The 19,650-nt window shown below is 59.4% G+C and overlaps 1 protein-coding gene across 1 annotated transcript; it reads right to left on the bottom strand.

The window, feature by feature from the left end:
• Positions 1-22: 22 nt before the first annotated feature.
• Positions 23-18,847, bottom strand: CSK (C-terminal Src kinase). Its single transcript, XM_034993631.1, has 13 exons — positions 18,362-18,847; positions 4,724-4,803; positions 4,245-4,358; positions 4,010-4,122; positions 3,443-3,662; positions 2,542-2,635; positions 2,291-2,356; positions 2,108-2,207; positions 1,921-2,011; positions 1,394-1,467; positions 1,111-1,306; positions 900-986; positions 23-642 (listed from the first exon to the last, which is right to left on the bottom strand). Exons 2-13 carry the CDS (start codon positions 4,736-4,738, stop codon positions 460-462), a joined length of 1,353 nt encoding a protein of 450 aa, XP_034849522.1. The 5' UTR covers positions 4,739-4,803; positions 18,362-18,847; the 3' UTR covers positions 23-459.
• Between the last annotated feature and the right edge of the window lie 803 nt (positions 18,848-19,650).

Genomic DNA, 19,650 nt, shown 5'->3' with positions numbered 1-19,650 from the left:
ACAGGAAAAATAAGATTCGTACTTCTTGTAAAATGCCCATTTGCTGGGTACTTTCTTTCTCCTTATCTTGAAAAATAATAAAAAATAAACACACGGGAAAAAATCTCAAAAAAGGAAAGGAATAAAACTCTAAGAAGGCGAGAGATGGGAGGCCAGGAGAAGCCTGACCACGGTAGGGGACATCTGCCTCATGCTCCCCAGCCTCCTCCCTTCCTGGCCCTTCGGTGGGGCTCCCGAAGCCCCACGGGTGGGTCCATGAGAAAAGGTGCCAGGCCTAGGCAGGATCTCTGGGGGGCCAGAGGGGGCGCAGGCTGGGGCAGACGAAAGAGGCCCACGGGCCCGCTGGGCTCAGTTCAGGCTTGGGCCCAGCAAGTGGGGGCACCAGGTCCACAATCTCTCCAGGTTCAGTCCCCGCAGGCCCACGACCTGGGTGGGGCGGGGCGCTGGGGGGCCCGGCGGTCACAGGTGCAGCTCGTGGGTTTTGATGTGCTCGAGCTGCTCCCGGAGCTGCAGGAAGGAGGGCCGCGCGGCGGCATCCAGGTGCCAGCAGTTCTTCATGACCTCGTAGACCGCAGGCGGGCAGCCGTCGGGGGCGTCCATCTTGTAGCCCTTCTCCACCCGAGGGACGACGTCCTTCAGGGGCTGTGGGCAGGTGGGTGGGGTCAGTCCGTGCAGGGCCTGACCCCGCCCCCGGGGGCCCCGACTCAGTTTCAGGGATCCCCTTCAGACCCGGGCTTCAGAGACAGGCCCAGGAGGCACCTGGAAAGTCCCAAGGGCGGCTCTGCGGCTCAGAACGGAAGGCAGGGCCCAGAATGGCTCCCTCTCCTGCCCAGCCCTCCCTTGCTCCAAAAGCCTCACCATCAGCCCCAGCCATGCCCCGGCCCCAGCACCCGACTCACAATTCTTGGATAAGGCACTCGCCCAAAAGAGTAGATTTCCCAGAGGAGGATTCCGAAACTCCACACATCAGACTTGGTGGAGAATTTCTGCCATGTGGGTGGGGGAAACAGTGTCAGGTCCTGGGAGCTGGGGATTTGGCGGGGGTGGGGGGTGGGGAACCCAGAACCCCCATCCCCCACTCCTCAGGCTCTGGGGAGAGGCCCGTCCCACCTTCTCTCTCAGGGCCTCCGGGGCTGTCCACTTGACTGGCAGCTTGCCCGTGTCCTGGGTGCTGGAGGCCTCCTTGGTGAGGCCGAAGTCGCTGACTTTGGCCACGTTGTCCTCGGACACCAGCACGTTGCGGGCAGCCAGATCCCGGTGCACGAAGTTGTTGCCCTCCAGGTATTCCATGGCCTCGCAGACATCTCTGGGAGAGAGCCAGCCATGCGTCTCCTCAGACGGGGCTCCCGCAGCCGGGCAGGGTCCCCCCCCCAGTGGGTGATGCTTCACTCACAGTGAAAACTTGAGGAGACAGTCTCCGCCCAGCACCGACCGACCCCTCGACCGCAGATAGTCCACCAGGCTCCCCTGGGGCAGGACAGACAGACCAACCGGCCCCACAGGTCAGACTTGCCCTCCAGCCCTCTGGAATCCCGGACTGGGGCTGGGTGAACACTTGAGGGAGATATGAGGAGAGGGGAGGAACGGAGGAAGGGCCCGACATCACTGCTGAATGAGTAGTAGGTTCTACGAGCTGGCCACTGCGCTCAGCAGTTTTCATGCATTCGCCCTTAAATCTCATAAATCTCTAAGGTAAACTCTGATACTATCTCCATTTCACAGATGTGGAAATCGAGGCTTGGCAAGGTACACAACTTGTCACAGGGAACAAATGACGAGTCAGGACAAAAGCTGAGCCCTGCCTGGTGACTTCAGAGTTCAGAGACAGGGGCCCGAGGGAGCAGTGAGGGGCTTGGGACATCTGGAAAGCCCGAGTGCTCGGCGCCAGGACGGGGGCGGGCCCTCAGGGCAGGTGCACACCTTGGCCATGTACTCAGTGACGATGTAGAGCCCGCCTTTCTCTTCCACGATCACGCCCAGAAGCTGTACCAGGTTGCTATGCCGAAGTTGCCTGGGGCAGGAGGGGGGTGATCAGAGCCTGCCAAGCCTCCCCATCTCCTCCCTGTCCCGGGGTGACCTCCGCACCCAGCCTCGGCCCCCAACTCACGTCATGACAGAGGCTTCAGCCAGGAAGGCCTGGGCAGTGGCGTCATTTTTAATGCACTTGACGGCGACTTTGTTCCCTCGGTAATCACCGAGCATCACGTCTGGGGGAAGAGGGCTGGAGGTTGTTCCCTGGACCTTCTGCAGGCCCTTGGCCCTCCCAGGGCTGCCACCCCCTCCCGCTCACCTCCAAACTCCCCCTTCCCAATGGTCTGCAGCAGCTTCAGGTCCTTCATGTTCAGTGCCCAGCCGCCTGGCGGGGGAGGGGGTGTCAGTGAGGGGTGAAGCCAGAGCGGGCGCGCAGCACACACAGCCTGGACCCCGTGTGTGGCGTTCCCTGGAGGTCCCCAGAGCCTCCGGGATGGGGGCAGTGCCAGGGAGCCTGGGTGGGAGGAGGCGGGTAGGCAGGTGAGGACAGGGAGCGGGGATGGCACTCACTGCGGAAGAACTCATCCTGGGCTGCCACTGTGCCCTCCATGACCTTCGGCTTGATGAGCCGCGTACAGAGCCCGTCTGCGTCCGAGGTGTAGTGCTGCGGAGGGCCGGGCAGGCGCTCAGGGCCGGCCCACCGAGCGCCCCCAGCCGCTCACATGCACTTCCGGCTCTAACCGCCAGAGGGCGGCGGAGGCCGAGCCCACCCAGCCGGGACTTGCTTTGGGTTGGGAGGGCTTCTCATTTCCCACCGGGGAAGGATTAGGGAGGCCCCAGACTCAGATCTGTGACCCACTTCCCAGTCACATCCAAGTGCTGGACAGATACCGGGCTGTTGCTACCACGCCGGGCCACGGGCCTCACCAGCATCCCGAGGCGGAGGCAAGCCCTGGCTCAGTCCAGAAACCAGGCTCCGGCCAGATGTGCCCAGGACCCTCCCCAGCCACAGGAGGCATCTGCCGCTGGGGCTCCAGGAAGCCAGGTGTGGCTGGCGGAACTGGCTTCAGGAGTTGCAAGGCCACGTGGCCATATCCATGCAGGTGCAGGAGCCCGGGGGGACCCCAGCCGTCAGGGTACAGCTCATGAAGACATGCTTACATACACACACGTGAGCGTGAAGTTCTGAGGGCCTGGAGGGAAGCCTAGTTCTGGGATGAGCCAGACCCAGCTTCTAGTCCTGGCACCTCTAATGTACGGCTGTGTGATCTGAGGCAGGTCCCTTAACCGCTCTGAACCTGTCTCCTGGCCTGTGAAATGGGGACAGGGCCGCTCTCCCTGTGGCGGCACTGTGGGGGTCAGAGGTCAACCCTGGCACAGAGCAGGCGCTTCGTCAAGGCGGGGGGGTGGACACGCAGGCTCCCAGAGGCCAGGAGAGGTGGGACTGTGCCGGAAGGCAGGCCTGGCTCACCTCTACCAGCTGCATGAGGTTCTCGAAGTACACCTCCTCGTCGATGCTGAGCTTGCTGGCGTGGTACATGATGCGGTAGTGCTCGACCTTGCCATCACAGCTCACACACAGCGTGTAGTCCCCGGGGTAGTTGGTGCTCTCCCGCACCAGGAACAGGCCTGTCTCTGGTGGGCACAGAAGCCGCTCCGCCTGCTCCCGTGTGATCTTGCCATGGAACCAGCTGGGGGGAGGCCAGGCCAGGGCTCATGGCGGCTGGAGCGTACTGACCCCCACATGTCTGCCAGGCTCCACTTTCTGGCTGGCACCTCGCCATGGCCCCCAACAGCTCAGCCAGCCATCGGAGGCCCTCATCTTCTGCTTGCCACCCTTCTTCCTTTGGTCCTCCCAGGCCCACCCCCCACCTTTGAGGTCTAGCACCCATGCCCTTCCCCTCACCTCGAAGAGTCTTCACACATTCCAACCCCTACTCTTGCCTCTGTTCTCCTGACTCCTCTAAGGGGAACCAGGGCTTCCTGTCCTCCTTCCTCCCCGCACTAGAGACCCCGACTGCTCCTCAGGAGTACTCACGGCATGAGGCTGAGCTTGGTGCCGGCCTTCACGCCCTCCCGCTTCTGGACATAGTTGGCTGGGATGATGCCCTCACGGCCCACCTTGTTCTTGGCTTTGTACCAGTTTGGGTCCTGGGGAGAGGACAGCCCAGACACACCTTCAGGCCCACCGTTGCCTGCAGGGGAGCCCGGACCCAGCAGGAAAGCCCAGAGGTGGGAGGGGGTAGGTGTGGCCATGTGAGGTCCCCGATTACCTTGGTGACCGCCACAATGGTGAGCACATCTCCTTTGCAGAAGGGAAGGTCCTGCTCAGCAGTGCCGTGGAAGTTGTACTTGGCAATGCATTCTGTACCGGATGGCCAGGCGGCCTGCAGGGCAGGTGACAGGTGGGCAGGTGGAGGCAGCCCGGAGCCCATCTCCACCGACCTGCCCACCCACTCTTGAAGTGAGAGCCTCTTGGCTGGCTTTTGTGAGCCAGGGTGAGATGCCCCCCACCCTTGCCCCGAGACCTCTGGGTGCGTTCCAGACAAGATTCCCCCACTGCCCCCAGATCTGTACTCCCATCTTGAAGGCCCTGGGTCTAACAGTGCACCCTAGAATTTGCCTTTGCTGAAAGTCAGGGTTGGGCCAAGGGGAGCAGATCGATATGAGCCCTTGTTCTCTCTCTTCCACTCAGAACCCCTCCACAGGTGGGGGAATACTCAACAGCCTTAGACCCCCGCCCCCACAGTACCTGGATTGCTGACATCTTCTCAGAAGGTCTGGCGTCCCCGGGTCACAGGAAGGCCGCCGTGTCACTTGGTACCATGAGAGCTGCCGGGAGAAGGGGAACATCAAGGAAGGGGTGAGGAGTTGGCTCCCCCCCAGTCACTGGGCTCCCATTCCTTCCCCGCAGCAATGTGAACAGGTACCGTAGGCCTCCAGAGCTGGGACTCGGGCCAGGACCATCCACCCTCTCCAGTCCCAGCAGCCTGAGAGTGCTGGATAGGGGGCAGGCAGGAGCATGAAGGCTATGGACCCCCAGGGACAGAGGAGTCCCCAGCCCTCGGCCCACAGGGGCCTTCCAGCCCGACCGAATGGCCAACAGAGGCAAAGGAAGCTCTGGGGTGAGCAGTGCCAGTGCCATCTGCCCCCCCAGCCCCAGGCCCGGATGTTAGCTATGTGGTCTGTGGGGGAAGGGAGCCCAGGGCTCTGTGAACCCGGGGAAGGTGCAGTGTGACTTGGGAAGGGCCTCTGAGTTCCGCTGCCTATAAAAACGTGCCCGGGCAGTATGTCTACAGTCAAATGTACGCCGACCTCACGGTCCAGCCCTCCCACTTCTAGGCACACACCCAAGAGAAAACAGGGCAGCTGTCCGCTGACAGGGCCACGAGAGCATCGCGCAGCACGACCTGTCGCCCACCTCACGTTGGGGACGGCTCCGATGCCCGTCAAGAGTAAGCTGGCTAAACTGTGGTGACTTCACAGAGCTTCACTGCTCAGCAGCGAACGTGAATAAACTGAATAATGAAACCACGGTGATGAATTTCCGAAATGGTATTAACTAAGAAGCCAGACAGAAGAGCACAGGCTGTGTAATCCCATTCTCACTGTATGAAGTTCAAAATCTGGCCAAGTCCATGGTGCAGGATGGCAACTGCCCTTGGGAGGGCTCGGTGCCACCGGAAGGGGGCTGAGTTCTCTTTGAGGTACTTCACTGAGCTGCACCCTTATGACTGGGGCACGTTTTGGTGGGGAGGTTTTCTTCAATAAAGTTGAGCCCCTCCAAAAAAACCTCCAGCCGACCCACACTGCCAGAGCAGCAAGCCTCTCCAGCCTGCACACCCAGCCTGGTGCCCCCTCGGCTGCTGCTGCCTTCCTGAAGCCCAGAGCCCCCGAGCACCTGTCTCACGAAGTCACGGGCTGGGGCTACTGTTCTCCGTTGACAGAGAGGAGACTGAGGCAACTGAGGCTCAGACAGGCCGGGGACTTCTCCATGGTCGCAGGGTGTTAGGAGAAAGCCTCCAGAGTCCTGTTCCCAGGCTCATCTGACAGGATGGACAAGGTCTAGGGCCAGGCAGCAATGCCACCTACCCCAGGCCACACAGTGGGAGGCGACGCTTGAGTGCGCGTGCCGGGGCGTGAGGTGAGCAAGGACTACAGGGCTTCCGCGGGTCTCTTGGAGGAGGGAGAGCCCCAGAGCCGAGCCCTGAAGAGCAGGGAGCTTAGGGACGGGAGGCAAGTGGGAGAAGGTGGCCCGGGTAGGGGTGACAGCCGAGCAAGGGGTTCAGGTAGACAGGGCCGGCCGAGAGCAAAGGGCCCGGCTGCAAGCCCACTGGAGGCGGGTGGGAAGCATACCCTGACCATCCGAGCACCCTACCAGTCTGCTGGTGGAGGCTAGTTTGGAGGGGGGTCCGCCTGGCGTCAGCCCTGCAGGTCAGCAGGGGCTTCAAACGCCCAACTGAGGAACCAGGGTCTGCTTCTGGGGGCCTCAGCAGGGAAGCGCGTGGCTGAGGACAGCAGAAGCCAGGGAGAACCGGCACCCCTTCCAGGCCTCGCTCCTGCTTCTGGTCAGGCAGACCTGGCTCTGTTGAGTTTGCAACTCGGAAGAATGACTCAACCCTTCTGAGCCTCAGATCCCTCACCCTGAAAGGTGGACAGGCAGGCCCTGCACGCAGGCTGAGACCCCTGGACTAAGAAGATCTGGCGCAGGGCTTGGCATAAACCCCGTCTCTCTCCTCCAGACAAAAAGGCTTCCCTTCCTCCCACGATACACAGTGCTTCTTGTCGCCAGAGGCCAGCCCGTAGATCTCTGCTGTCAGCACAGGGAGACTAGGGCCCAACAAGGGGGAGCACAGATGCTCACCACACCGCCCCCACCCCATCAAACACATTCACACGTCTGAGTTGGGACAGGAACCACCTGCTGGGTTCTTGTGGTCCACAAACCGTGGTGAGCGGTGAGCTCTTCTTACCCCCATTTTATAGAAGCAGAAACTGAGGCTCACGAGGTTGAACAACTTGGGTGAAGTCATATAGCTAGTTAGGGGTGATTGCCCAGAACCCGAATGAGGGTTCCACTGGGCTTGGCTGGGTCCCTGACCTTCAGGCCCTTCTGAACAGGGGCTCTGCTAGCTTTCCACAACCCCATGCCTCCCCCTCCCTCCCCAAACTCACCACCACCGCACCACCAGAGCAGGCATGGAGGCTGGGGCACTGTTAGTCACCCCACCCACCCGGCTGTCAGTTTGCAAACACCCCCTTCCCCGCCTGCAGCTGCCGCCACCTCCCCACAGACTTGATGATAATAATACAAATAATAACAGGCCCTGTTTTCTGAGCACTCATTCTGTGCCAGGCCCTGTCCTCGGCATGCTATGGCTCATCCAATCCTCTAACGAGAGAGGCTATTCTTACCCCCATTTTATAGACGAGGTCAAAGAGGCAAGGTGGCCTTGCCTGAGGTTTACACCTCAAGTGAGCATCCCGTCCCACTCAGGTTGTCAGACGCCCGAGCTCCCCGCCCCATGTCCCAGGAGCTGCCATGGGCCGCAGAGAGTGCCGCGGAGGAGAGAAGCAAGCGGGGCCCAGAGGAGGCGCAAGCCCGGCTGCAGTGGTCACGGGGAGGGGGGCTTCCTCGAGGGGCTGCGCTCTGACAACCATAGATTCGGAAAGCAGGGGAAGGAGCTGACCCCTCCCCTTTCTTCTACTGGCTAAAACTTCAGGACCTGGTTTCTCCATCTGTACAATGGGTTGGCGATACCCTGCAGCAGCCAGGGCTGCTCTGGAGACTAGAGTGGGCACCTCCCGCACCAGAAGCAGGACCTGCCTTTGCACAGAAATGCTGAGCGTAAGCTGTGGGCTCTCTGACAGCCCCTCCCTGGTGAAGTCACGAGCCCCGGGTGGCTCAGCGGTCTCCCTCCTGCAGGCCAGGGGCCAACCCCCTCCAGGCCAGAGAGGAAGAGCCAGAACAGCTGGGAGGGGCTACTGTGAACCTAAGCCTCTAGTCCTGCCTGGGCCAGGCACACCTGGGTCCTTTTGGGGTTATGGGAGCCTGCTTTCAGGCCACTTTGGGGAGGCAGTGCGAGAACACTGTTCCTGTTCCTGGCTCTGCCACCAATTTGCTGTGTGTGTGACCTTGGGAAAGTCACTTGACTTTTCTGGGACCCTTGCTGGCTCTCCAGCACCTCAGCCAGCCCTGTGTCCCACCTGCTGTTCCCACCTCCCTGCCTGGCATTCCTTCTCCACTCCCTCCCTCTTCTCTACCCAAGCAACTTCCTTCCTCTCAACCTCCGGCGCACAGCTGAGGAATTGCTTCTGTTTCACGTGTGCCTACAAAATCCGTCTGTGGCAGCAAGAGATTGGGAAACGATCTTTATGTCCATCGATGAGGGACCAAGTAAATAAACGGCCAGATACCCCTAAGAGGGAATGACAGTTCCAGCGGTGACGGGGCCTGAACAGACCTTTAGGTGCTGACACAGAGCACCCATATGACAGAGCAAGCAGAAACGGCAAAAAGCCAGCTCAAGTCGCTGAAGGAAAAGCTTCTGGGGGGAACGAAACAGTGACACGTCTTCCAGGGACCACCCCACAGATTAATCAGAAAGCAGCAGCAGCACCTGCACAATAGGTAGATCTGGCAGATATCTTGTTAACCATGCGATCGAATTAAGCATCACCCATAATGAAAGAAATGACACTGAGTGCCTCCTGCTAGGATGCATGGAGGAGGGCATAGCATCCTCGGGGTGGGATTCCCACAGAGCCTGTCAACCTGACTCAAATCAGGAGGATGCAATCAGGCACAGCCTTGACAACTGGCCCGGACTCTCGAAGTTAGTGTCATAAAAGACCAAACAAATGGGATGCCTGGGTGGCTTAGTTGGTTAAGCGTCTGCCTTCAGCTCAGGTCGTGATCCCAGGGTCCTGGGATCAAGCCCCGCATCGGGCTCCTTGCTCAGCAGAGAGCCTGCTTCTCTTTCTCTCTCTCCCTCTGCCTGCTGCTCCCCACTGCTTATGTGCTTTCTCTGTCAAATAAGTAAATAAAATCTTTTTTTTATTTAATGCTTTTTTTTTTTAAGATTTTATTTGTATATTTATTTGACAGACAGAGACACAGCGAGAGCAGGAACACAAGCAGGGGGAGTGGGAGAGGGAGAAGCAGGCTTCCCGCGGAGCAGGGAGCCCGATGCGGGGCTCGATCCAGGACCCTGGGATCATGACCCGAGCCGAAGGCAGACGCTTAACGACTGAGCCACCCAGGCACCCGTAAATAAAATCTTTTTAAAAAAAAAAAGACAAAACAAATGAACAGAGGCTGGGGAATATTCTCGATTAAACAGGACACTAGAGACACAGGACACATTAACAAAATGGCATTACACAGAGTGAGGAGGTGTTAACCAACCTTACTGCGGTAACTGTTTAGCAACACGCATACACGAAGTCACCGCGCCATACACCTTAAACTCACACAACGTTATATGTCAATTACATCTCCATAAAGCTGGAAAAAAGGGAGAAAGTGACATGACAACAAGATTCAATGAGTGATCCTGAACTGGATTCTGGCTCAGGGGAAAAAAATAGTAGGTATAAAAATCATTTGATGACAGTTGGGAAAATGGAAATGTTAGGTAATATTAGGGAATTTTAACATCAATTTTCTTCAGTGTGATCATGGTACTGTGATTATGCAAGAGGTGCATGCTGAAGTACTGAGAAAGATGTGATGCCTGTAACCAACACTAAAAAAACCAGCAACAAACCCCACATATACACGTCTAGGTATACAAAAGAGGTAAATCAAATGCAGCCAAATGTTAAGACCTGGTGAATCTGGGTAAAGGATATATGGGTATTCATTATACTATTATTTTAGCTTTTTATGATAATTATTATTTTTAAAAATTTTATTTATTCATTTCAGAGAGAGTGAGAGCCACACGAGTAGGGGTAGGGAGAGGGACAAGCAGATTCCCCGCCGAGTGCAGAGCCAGAAGCGGGGCTCGATCTCACAGCCCCGAGATCACAACCTGAGTGGAAATCAAGAGTCCCAACACTCAACCAACTGGGCCACTCAGGCGTCCCTATTATTATTATTATTAAGTAATCTCTACACCCAACGTGGGCCTCAAACTCACGACCCGAGATCAAGAGTCCCACGCTCCACCCACAGTGCAGGCCAGGCGCCTTATTTCAGCTTTTCAGTAGGTTTGAAAAACTCCAAATAGGAGGCTATGAAAAAAGATAAGGTGCAGGACCTCATCCATGGCATGTTACAAGTTGTGTTTTTCAGGGGACATAAAAGTCATCCCTAAACTCAGATATGCAGAGATTATCTTTGAAAGACAGAGGAAACTCCCTCCTCCCTCTCATGCTGTCTCTCATTCTCTCTCGCAAATAAATAGAATCTTAAAAAAAAAAAAAAAAAAACCAAAACTGAAAGACAGAGGAAACTGGCAACACGGAGTCGTCTCTGGGATGGGAAGGGGAGGGAGTCAAGTTTAAGGGAAAATTACTTTCCATTGTGTATTTGCTATTTTGTCCTTTTTGGTTTTTTTTTTTTTTTTTGAAAACCGCATGTATCTATTACTAACTTCCCCCTAAAAGTAAGGTTGAAAATAAGTCACTTTTTGACCCCCCTCCGCCGCCAGGAGCCTTCCTTGGTTCCCCAGCTGTGCCTGCCCGGCTCCAGGACTTCCACAGCGTCTCTCACACACCCCGCACTCCAGTGAGAACCTCACTGATCCTGGCCTGGGAGCTCTGTGGGGGGAAGGCGGGGAGCTGACTCATGTCCCCAGCAGGGGCTGAGCCCAGAGTGGCTGCTCAGTAAAGGAGTGCCGAATGAATGAATGAAGCAACAAAGGAAAGGAGGAAGCTAGGCCGGCTGCGCCACACCAAGGTCCCCTAACTGACAGGACTGTATTTAACCCCGAAGGGACAGCAGTGGTCAGCACACCCACCGAGGACAAGGGACAGGCGGCTTTGGAACTCTGTGAAGTCAGCGCTTCGCTCGGACTTCCTGCCCCAAACCCTGCTCCCAGCAGTCCTTGTGCTGGGGTCCCGGGAACAGGCTGGGCTTTGTGCCCAAGCACTGAGGTCAGTGGCTGCGGCCTCAGGCAGGCCTTTCTTGGTAGCCTGCACTGGCAGGGAGGTGGGAAGACAGGAGAACTGGGAGCACAAAAACTCCCAGGCTGCCCTTTCCCTGCCCTGGGGGCAGCTGTAGACGCGCCCCCCCGCCCCGCCCCCCCAGCATGTGCCGAAGGCCAGGGCAGGTCAAGGGGCTCCTGCCCTGCCCCCCCTCACCAAAACTCTACTGCCTAATGGGGCGTGGGAGCCTTCAGTAACTGTTTACACCCAGCTAAAAATACCCACTGAAAAGGGAAGTGCACAAGAGACCTGGGGAACTCGGGGCCGTGGCCCCCAGAGACTTTGGTTCTGCCACAGGACCCAGCTGGAGCGTCTGGGGGGCAGGGGCAGCTGCCGGGGCAACAGGAAGGTTCACTGTGCCTTCTCATTCTTGGAGCCAGGGTTCCTGGAGCCTCCCTGTGCGACCAGCCCCATGCTGGGCGAGCCAGGATGGGTAGGAGGAAAGGACCCATGAGACCCCAAGGGGCTCTAAGAACCCCACTCATCTGTCTCCCCTCTGGGCCCCGCCCAAGGCCACCACCAAAATGCGGCCCTGCTTCTGTCCTCCTGGCTACCAGAGAGTCAATCATGGCCAGGGGTGCTCGGTGCCCCCACAGACAAGAGTGACAAGGGCAACCCTGGAAAGTTTCCAGGAAGAAGGGGAGGGGAGCTGGAACCCGGAAGCAATTGGGAGTAGGGGTGTGCTCGACCAGGCCAGGATTAAGCTTCCAAAACTGGTATGGAAGAGTTAATTAAGGCAGAAGGTGGCTCAGGGTGGGGATCCACAGAGGCTCTGAAGCAGCCCGGAAGTTCTGACAGGTCACAGGACAGATAACAGGCAAAATTGAGGTTCCGATTTAGGCACGCCCCTTGGAAAGGGCAGTGCGCGCACCTGAGGAGGGCGGGGCGGCCAGCAGTTGGGCTGGTTTGGCAGCAGTAGGATCGGCCCCACCTCTGGTTCTGCAAAGGACACTCAGGCCGAGGGCACCGCGGTGCCCCTGGCCGCACACCAGGCTGTGGGGCTGGAGGGTGCCTGCTGACCCTGGCGGGCGGCCCAGAGCCCTCAGCCTACCCACCGCACACACGTCTCAGGGTCAGGCACTGCAGAATTGGGCACAAGACCCTCCGAGATGCCTAAACGTCTCCGGGGATCAAGAAAGGCCTGGAAGGTTGGCCCCACTTTGGCTCCAGTGCTGCCTGACCCCCCTCCCCACTCACCCTAGGGCTCCCTCAGTCTTCAGCACCCCTGCCCTAAGGGTAGGGGTGAGTTAATAGCTAAAAAATGTTTAATACGAAATTATAGCAACTCACTGCCTTTTTCCTGCCCCCAGTGGCTCTTGGGACCAGAAATCCCATCTAGTGGTTTGGGAGAGGTAGGGGCTGGAGTTAGAAAAGGCTAATGGGAAGCCACCTCCCCCAGGCACCACTGCAGCTTGAGGCTGACACTCCTGGCCCAGAAAAGTTTCTAATTACCGCTCACGAGCCTAATTACCTACATGCGCTGGGCAGCAGGGACTTGGGGCTTCCCCAGGGCCCTAACACAGGCCTCTGTCCCCCTGCCCCCCAGCACGGGCTGCAGGCTTTGCATGGTTATTTGCCTACACTTACATACAGCTTATCAGCACTGACCTCCAACGATGACTTAAAAATCATGAGTGTCCTTGTCCTTTATCCTGAAGTCTCCCATGCACATTACAGGTGGGGGGACTGAGGCCCAGAGGCCCATGAACTGCCTAGAACTTTGGCCTCCAGATTCTTGGTCTCCCCATCTCAGAACTGGGGCCCACAGAACACACAGCTCAAAAGGTAAAGCTATGGGGGCCCAACACAAAGGACTTACGGTCTTGCTACCCACCTGAGGGACAAGGAGGTTATCAACACCCTCCCCTAGCAGGATGGGTAATGAAAATGAAATGAAATGGGCACAAGACCATGGGAAGGAAAGCATGGGAATGACAGCCGACTGACCCAACCCTGTGTTAGTTACTTATTCCTCAAAAACCCCTGTGAGGTTTTACTGTTGATCTCTGTTTGACAGAGGAGGAACCAGGCTTACCCAGCTTCCAAGGGGGTAGAGCAGGGATCTGAACTCAGATCAGTCTAAATTTGGTCAGGAGAAAAATCCCCAGCCTCTCCTTGGGCAGGACGGATGACACTCCGAAAACAGGCAGCTAGGTGAGAGCAGGCAGCTGAAGGGAGGTCTGCCTAGAGCCTGGCCCTCCTGCTCTGGGAAGCAGAGGTTACACTCGTGTGCCCACTCCTTGCTTGTCTGCCATATTCTGCTTTGCACGAAGAGGCCAAGAGTTTGTCCATGGCCATCTAGCAACTACAGAAGCCAGCAACCACAGGGAAGGCAGAAACTCCAAGCAAGGAGCTCAAACGCTTCTTGGTTTTCATGGCCTTTCCCCTCCAGGAAGTCCTCCTGGCTGCTCCAGCCTACGCAGATCCCCCAGCTTCTGAGCTCCCACCAGCCCTGCCAGGAAGTCGAACCACAGGCCTCCCCTGACTCCTCTCTGAGTCTGGTCTCTGCTGCCCAGCAGAGGAGCTCTTGGGCTTCCTTCTCCCTTCTCCCCTTCAGTCTCCCTGCGGCAGGGACAGCACAGGATGCCGGCACAGGTCCCAGGGCTAGCAGAAACTGGGTGCGGGCTGGGCAAGGCTGAGAAGCAGCAGGCAGGGTGGGCAGGTATCAGATGACACCCAGATTTTCACCCAGCCACAGGGCTTCCAACTGTGTGGAGAGCAGCGGGGTGGGGTGGGGTGGGTGGTGCCTCTCTTCTGCTTGTTCCTGCAGCTCTGGGCCCTGATCACGGAAGGGGCGGGGGTGGGGGGGCAGGGGGACGGAGGGAAGCTGCGGTCGGAGGCCCAGCACCGCCGGGGCGCGCCTAGCTACTGTGTGATGAGAAGCTCCTTCATCGCAGTACCTCAAAACCAGGAAGTGAAACTGAGCAGGCAGAAAGGACGAACTGGGCTGCGTGGGGCCCTCAGGTCCCTGGACGCCTGCCAAGGGGAGCTCTTGGACAGTGGCTGGACAAAACACTTCCCCATTCTGGGCCTCCGCCTCCCCAGGGGAAAAATGGGATTCTCTCCCTGGTGTGGCCAGTCTGCCCCACTGGTGACGGATAAAAGAGATGCCCCCCATTGGTGGAGGACTCCCGATCCCCCAGTGGGGTTTGGCCTCTCCCGGGAAGCCCCCGGGGGTTTGGCCCCCAAAGCTAGCCCCGCCCTGCTTGCTTCTCCCCTCAGCCACGCAGGGAGCACACTAGCTCTTCCTTCACCAGCTCTTTATTTTTAGGTCTGAATTTGACTTTAATCATTACTTAGCGGATTCTATTTCCAGCCCTCGAATGAAGGGACCCACAGGAGAGGGAGGGAGGGAGGCAGTGCTCCCTGCCCGGCGTGGGGGGCAGCCTGCTCCTCCACCCATCCTGTCCCCAACCAAGGCAAGGGAACCGAGAAACACCCAAAGGGCTTGCCCCAGCCAGGCCAGCATCTTGGAGGGGACCCCACCCTGTGACCTCATCCCAGCCCAAGCTGTGGGACAGGAGGGCAGTTGTAATGCCCACTTCCCCTGCGCCAAGACCAGGGAGGAGGGAGACACTCCACAGGCGAACATCTAGCAGCTAGAATCTGAGGTCCTGTGCCTGAGGGATCTCTGCACCGAATGGGCCCCCTGGGGGAGGACCTCCGGCCTAGGTTAGTCCTGGGCTACCCTAGGGTCATCTGGGGCTATGGTCTCTCAGGCCCCAGGAGTGCCAAGTTGAGACTGCTTTCCTCCTACTGCCCGCAGTGTGGCCCCAGGAGGGCACTCCCAGTTACTCTGGCCTCCACAGAAGCAGAACGAGAGGAAGAAAGGGGGCGTCACAGCAGTATGCACTCAGGTCAGACCCACGTACCCCCTGCCGAAGAGGAGCCCACTACACACAAGACCTCCCCAGTGATTTGTGGACCGCTATGCTCCCTTTCCAACTGCTAGGCCAGAAACCCTCCCCCCACCACCCCCCACACCACTGGGAAAGGGTAGGGCGATGGGGCTGGCATGCCATCCCTGGGTTGGGGCTCAGGATGCCTGGGCTCTTTGCCCAAGTCGTGGTTTTCCCAGGGAAAGTAGGCCTCTGGCTCCACTAGGGAAATTTGGGGTGGCCTAGGAAGTAGCTGAAGCTGGCCTGGGGCAGGAGGCAGCCGGGCTCTCAGAGGAGAGGCCTTGTCCAGTCAGCTCTGGTGCCTGGAGACCAAAGGGGAATGGGGAGGGTCAGGTTCGTGTCCTGGAGCAGCCAATCACATGGTGATGGGGAGGGGAGAAGGCGAGGAGGTGGGACAGGGCACTGGCCAGCGTAGGGCTCCACGGGCCAAGACCAGCCCTCTGCTGGGTGAGCCACCAGCCGACCCTGGCCCAGGCATGGTCCCCACACACTGAGGCGGCCCGCCGTGGGTGCTTGGTGAACAACGCCAACCTCTCCTCACAAAGTGCTTACTGAAGGCTAGGGGCGGTGCCAGGTACTTTCTAGTACCTTGGTTAGTTAGTTCGGATTCTTCTCATATTCCCCTCTGGCCCAGGAATGGCCATCCCGTGGTGTACATAAAGGAACCCCATCTCGGAGGTGACCAGCCTGAATGGCATGGCTGGGCCTGGAACCACATGGGCTGGGTGCCAAGCTGCCCACTCTTTGCCATACACCAGGCTGCTCTGGGGGCCTGTGGTCCCACCCACTGTCACGGTGACAGGTGAAACAGCGAGCCTACTAGTCAGGGGGCTTGGGGGAGCCTGCTGCAGCCGAGCGGTTTGGAATAGGGCGCAGCTTCTCGGAGGCGAAGTTCCCCGGGCAGAGTTCCACCTTGTGTGGGCAACACGAGAAAATGCTCAGAGACAGAGAACTGAAAGGAAAAAAGGTGTCATGGTGCACATATTCAAATGACAACAGCAAGGAAGGAAACAAAAATCAGGAAAAGACAGGGAGGGAACTCCAAAATGCAAAGAGTAGCTCCTCTGATGAACAAACTGATTCTTGTGTCGTTTTCTACGTTTCCTGTAGCGCTATGTTGTTACTTTCTGCATTAAGAAAGTAACACGCACATAGTTTTCTCCTGAGCTCAGATTTGCTTCCATGGAACCTGACTGCCCCCCAGATCCGGCCCTGACATCTGGGACATCTTCCACGGGACAGCCTTTCTGATACGGAAGAGCCCGTCAGGCACGTGCGGGGCTCTCCCTACCTTCTCCTTCCTGGACCAAGCACCTCTTTCTCTGGGGACTATGTGTCAAGGCTTCAAAATGCCTCAAAAGATAGAGCCCGGAACTGGACCCAGGCCATTCTGCCCGCTGAGGCCTCCTGGCAGCTTGCTCGGGCATCTGCATCACACACTGTGAATCCTCAGCCTCAGCCCCTGCCTGTACTCTGGGCTGCACCATGGTGGCTCAGCCTCTTGGGGCCAGGTGCCCCCTGCAGCAGCCCTGGAGACGATCGTCTGGTCCTTCCTTGCCCCTGACCCAACGCAGAGAGAAGAGCTGCCACTTCTGAGAGGCAGGAAGGCACCAAGCTCACCAGATAAAAAACGCATCTCTGCACCTGCGCTAGCCTAAAGCCAGAGCCTTTCCTACAAAGGCCTCGGGACCCTGGGGTCGCACACATACAGCTCACAGTCAGTATAAAAGCGTCCAACCTTCAGGCCTCAGCCCCAGGCCCCCAGGCTGCAAAGGAAGTTAGGGCCGGGTGTGGGGAGCTTCATAGGCCCACCACATCTGGGTCCCCTCCACAATGCATGTCGGGGTAACTGGAAAAAAACCTCTACATCAAGGGCAGAGTCCTGAGCAGGACAAAACTACCAGCGGCCCCAAGGGGGCCCAGACATAGCTCAACATCCTCCAGGGAACCTCCCACCCTCCAGGGAGCACGAGGATCCTGCCACACTCCCAACCTCCCTCCTGCCCCGTTCCTATGAGGGTCCCACCACGAAAGACACTGGAACCACCAAAGGGTGGGGAGCTTGGAACAGGCGCCCTGTGTGTGCCCACTCTGACCACGCTCCTATGCCAAGGCTGTGGAAACAGGGCTCTCACCTTCCCCATGTGGATCCCATCCATGTTCTGAACCCGGCTGCTCCAGTGCTGGCTGGGCCAGACGTGTGGGAGGCCTGGGGCGGGACTGACTACCAGGCTGTTTCAACTCAGCGCCAGGGCCCCACCACACAAGGTGCCCCCTCCCACCACATCCCCTGTCGGTGGGACCCACCGCAGGCACCGAGGGGAAATCCCACGGGCAGTACCAGGGCTGCCTGAGCCCAGACCCAGGCAGAGCTGGGGCCGGAAGCCCTCTGTAGGGAAGCACGTGCTCACCCCACAAGGTCCCATGGGTCAGGCTGGGGGCCTGGGTCCTCGGTGGGTGAAGGTACCTGCCTGGTTTCCCTCCACCCACAGCAGTGCAGCTCGGCGGAGCACAGGAGGAAAGGATAGACAGCCTGACTCGGCCAGAGACCTGGGGTAGCAACTCCCCCCTGAGCCTCAGTACACTGGTCCTCAAAATGGGAGGGGAGGTGAACCCCTAGTTAAGCTCCAAGGATCTGGTGGCTGGACACGCCTCTTCCTGACACCTGGCCTGGGCCCTGAGGAGTCTGGGAGAATGAAATGACCAGGCTGCCAGGAGATGGGGGCATGGTCCTAATGCCCAGTGTCCCATCCACCCACATAGAGGCCCTGCCCTGTTTCCCCACCCAAGGGTCACAGGTCCCTTGGCTTAGGCCTGCTCTGCTGGGAGGCCAACAGGCTCAACCTCTAGCAAGCTCAAGGGAGGTGGCTGGGCCCTGGGGTTCCTAAGAGAGCCAGCTGGCTCTTCGGCGGGGGAATGAGGGAGGGTTCAGAACAGGGCAGGCCAGGGACCTGCAGGGAGGGCCTGGGGAGGCAGGGAACGGGCCAAGCGTCCATTCTCTAGAGCCCTGGCCTATGCTGCCCCCCTCCCTCCAGGCTCCAGCCAGCCCCAACCCCGGGGTTGGGGGGCAAGGAGGGGACAGACTCGGAGTGGCCTGAGACAAGTCCGCGGGGCTCACAGGGCAGCACCTCCCTGGTGAGGTCCCCTCCCAGTCGGGCTGACAGTGACTCCCGGGAGAATTCGAACCGGAGAGGAGGGGGGTAAGGGACGTGGGGGATGGGGAGTGGACGTGACCGCAGCTGCAACGGAAGCAACAGAAGCGGGACGCGCGACCTCCAACCTCATCCCCTCGGGAAGCATTCGGACGCCCACCTCCTCCAGGCCCTCCAGGCACTCACCTCTCTCGGGGCACTGCGGTCCGGGCCACCTCGCTGCGGGCAGCATCAGCGGCCTGCGGGACGGTCCATGCGGCCAGGGGGGAGGGGAGGGGCGCAGGGGTCCCCGGGGGGTACGGTACAAAGAGGTATTGGTGCGAAAAGAGGGGGAGGAGGGACGGCCAGACAGAGGCAGGGGGATGGCCGCGCGGCCCGGGTCGGGGAGGGAAGAAAGGCGGGGGAAGGGGGGCGGGAGGGAGTCGGGGGGAGGAAACAATGTAGCCGGCGCGGCCCCGGCAGAGTTCCGCTTCCGAACGCCGCCACCGAGGTTCGAGTTTGGAACGTCGCGCCGGCCGCCGGGATCTGCCCCGGACGCTGGATCGGGGGCCGCGGAGGCTCCCCGCGCTCCACGCCCCGGAGGCTCTGGCGGCCACAGGCTGGCTGGGGCGGGAGGGACGGCTGGCCGGGGGCCGGCCCCGACGGCGGCGCGGCCGGGCGGTCGCCCCGCTCGGACCCCACCCCGGCAGGCCCCCCGGGCAGGGTGCGGGGTGGGGCGGGAGCGGGAGGGCGGCGGTGGTGGCGGCGGCGGCGGCCGAGCTCGGCTTGCCCGGGGCTCCGCTGGGAGGAAGCTCGCAGGCCTGGCGAGAGGAAGCGCGGCCCGGATCCTCCGCCCGCGGCAGCGCGCCTGCGCGAGGGGGCCTGCCCGGCGCGCGGCGGGGCGTGGGCCGGAGGAGTGGCGGCCCCTGCCGGGCGCTGGGGGCACTGCGGGGGGTGTGTCCGCGCCCACGCCCTGCCCCCACCTGCCGGCCCGCGCTGAAGGCTCCCGAAGGTCCCTCCGGGAGGGCCGACCTGGCCGCCGTGGGGCGACCTCCGAGCCTTCTCTGGGCTCCGGTCCCCGATGTAGAAGCGATTGAGGCCGGACCTGGGCCTCTCTCCTCGGATCTATAGTGAAGAGCAGGCCTCATTCGCAGCTACTAGTAAGCATTCATTCACTCCTTCATTCAAACGATTCCTGGCTCTGACAGCGTGACAACGTGACACGTTCTGTTCTGAAGTCCGCTAGAAGGGCCACTTCACCTTACTGTCAGGGGGTTCTCAGCAGGATAACCGACAGGCCAACAGACAAGTGCGAAGAAACAACTGATAAAGGTGGAGAGGTGGTGTCCGAGGTCCACAGAAAGCAGGAAAGAGGGGAGGGCTAATGGGAAGGCTTAATAGAACTGGGACCCCAGGTGGGGGAACAGCCTGGACAAAGGCAGGCAATGATGGGAACCCTTGAAGGCTAGGGAACCCTAAATAGCTCAGTATGGCTG

The sequence above is a fragment of the Mirounga leonina genome, unplaced genomic scaffold (genome assembly GCF_011800145.1).
Source record: "Mirounga leonina isolate KUSES-001 unplaced genomic scaffold, KU_Mleo_1.0 Mir_91, whole genome shotgun sequence".
Classification (NCBI taxonomy): Eukaryota; Metazoa; Chordata; class Mammalia; order Carnivora; family Phocidae; genus Mirounga; species Mirounga leonina.
The sequence above is the reverse complement of the archived record's forward strand: the minus strand, read 5'-3'. Positions and strand labels throughout refer to the sequence as shown.

Coding starts and splice junctions, on each gene's coding strand:
- CSK (XM_034993631.1), bottom strand. Junction 4,123..4,244: donor CCATTGTGGCGGTCACCAAG/GTAATCGGGGAC, acceptor TCCTCTCCCCAG/GACCCAAACTGGTACAAAGC. Junction 987..1,110: donor CGGAGGCCCTGAGAGAGAAG/GTGGGACGGGCC, acceptor CCCACATGGCAG/AAATTCTCCACCAAGTCTGA.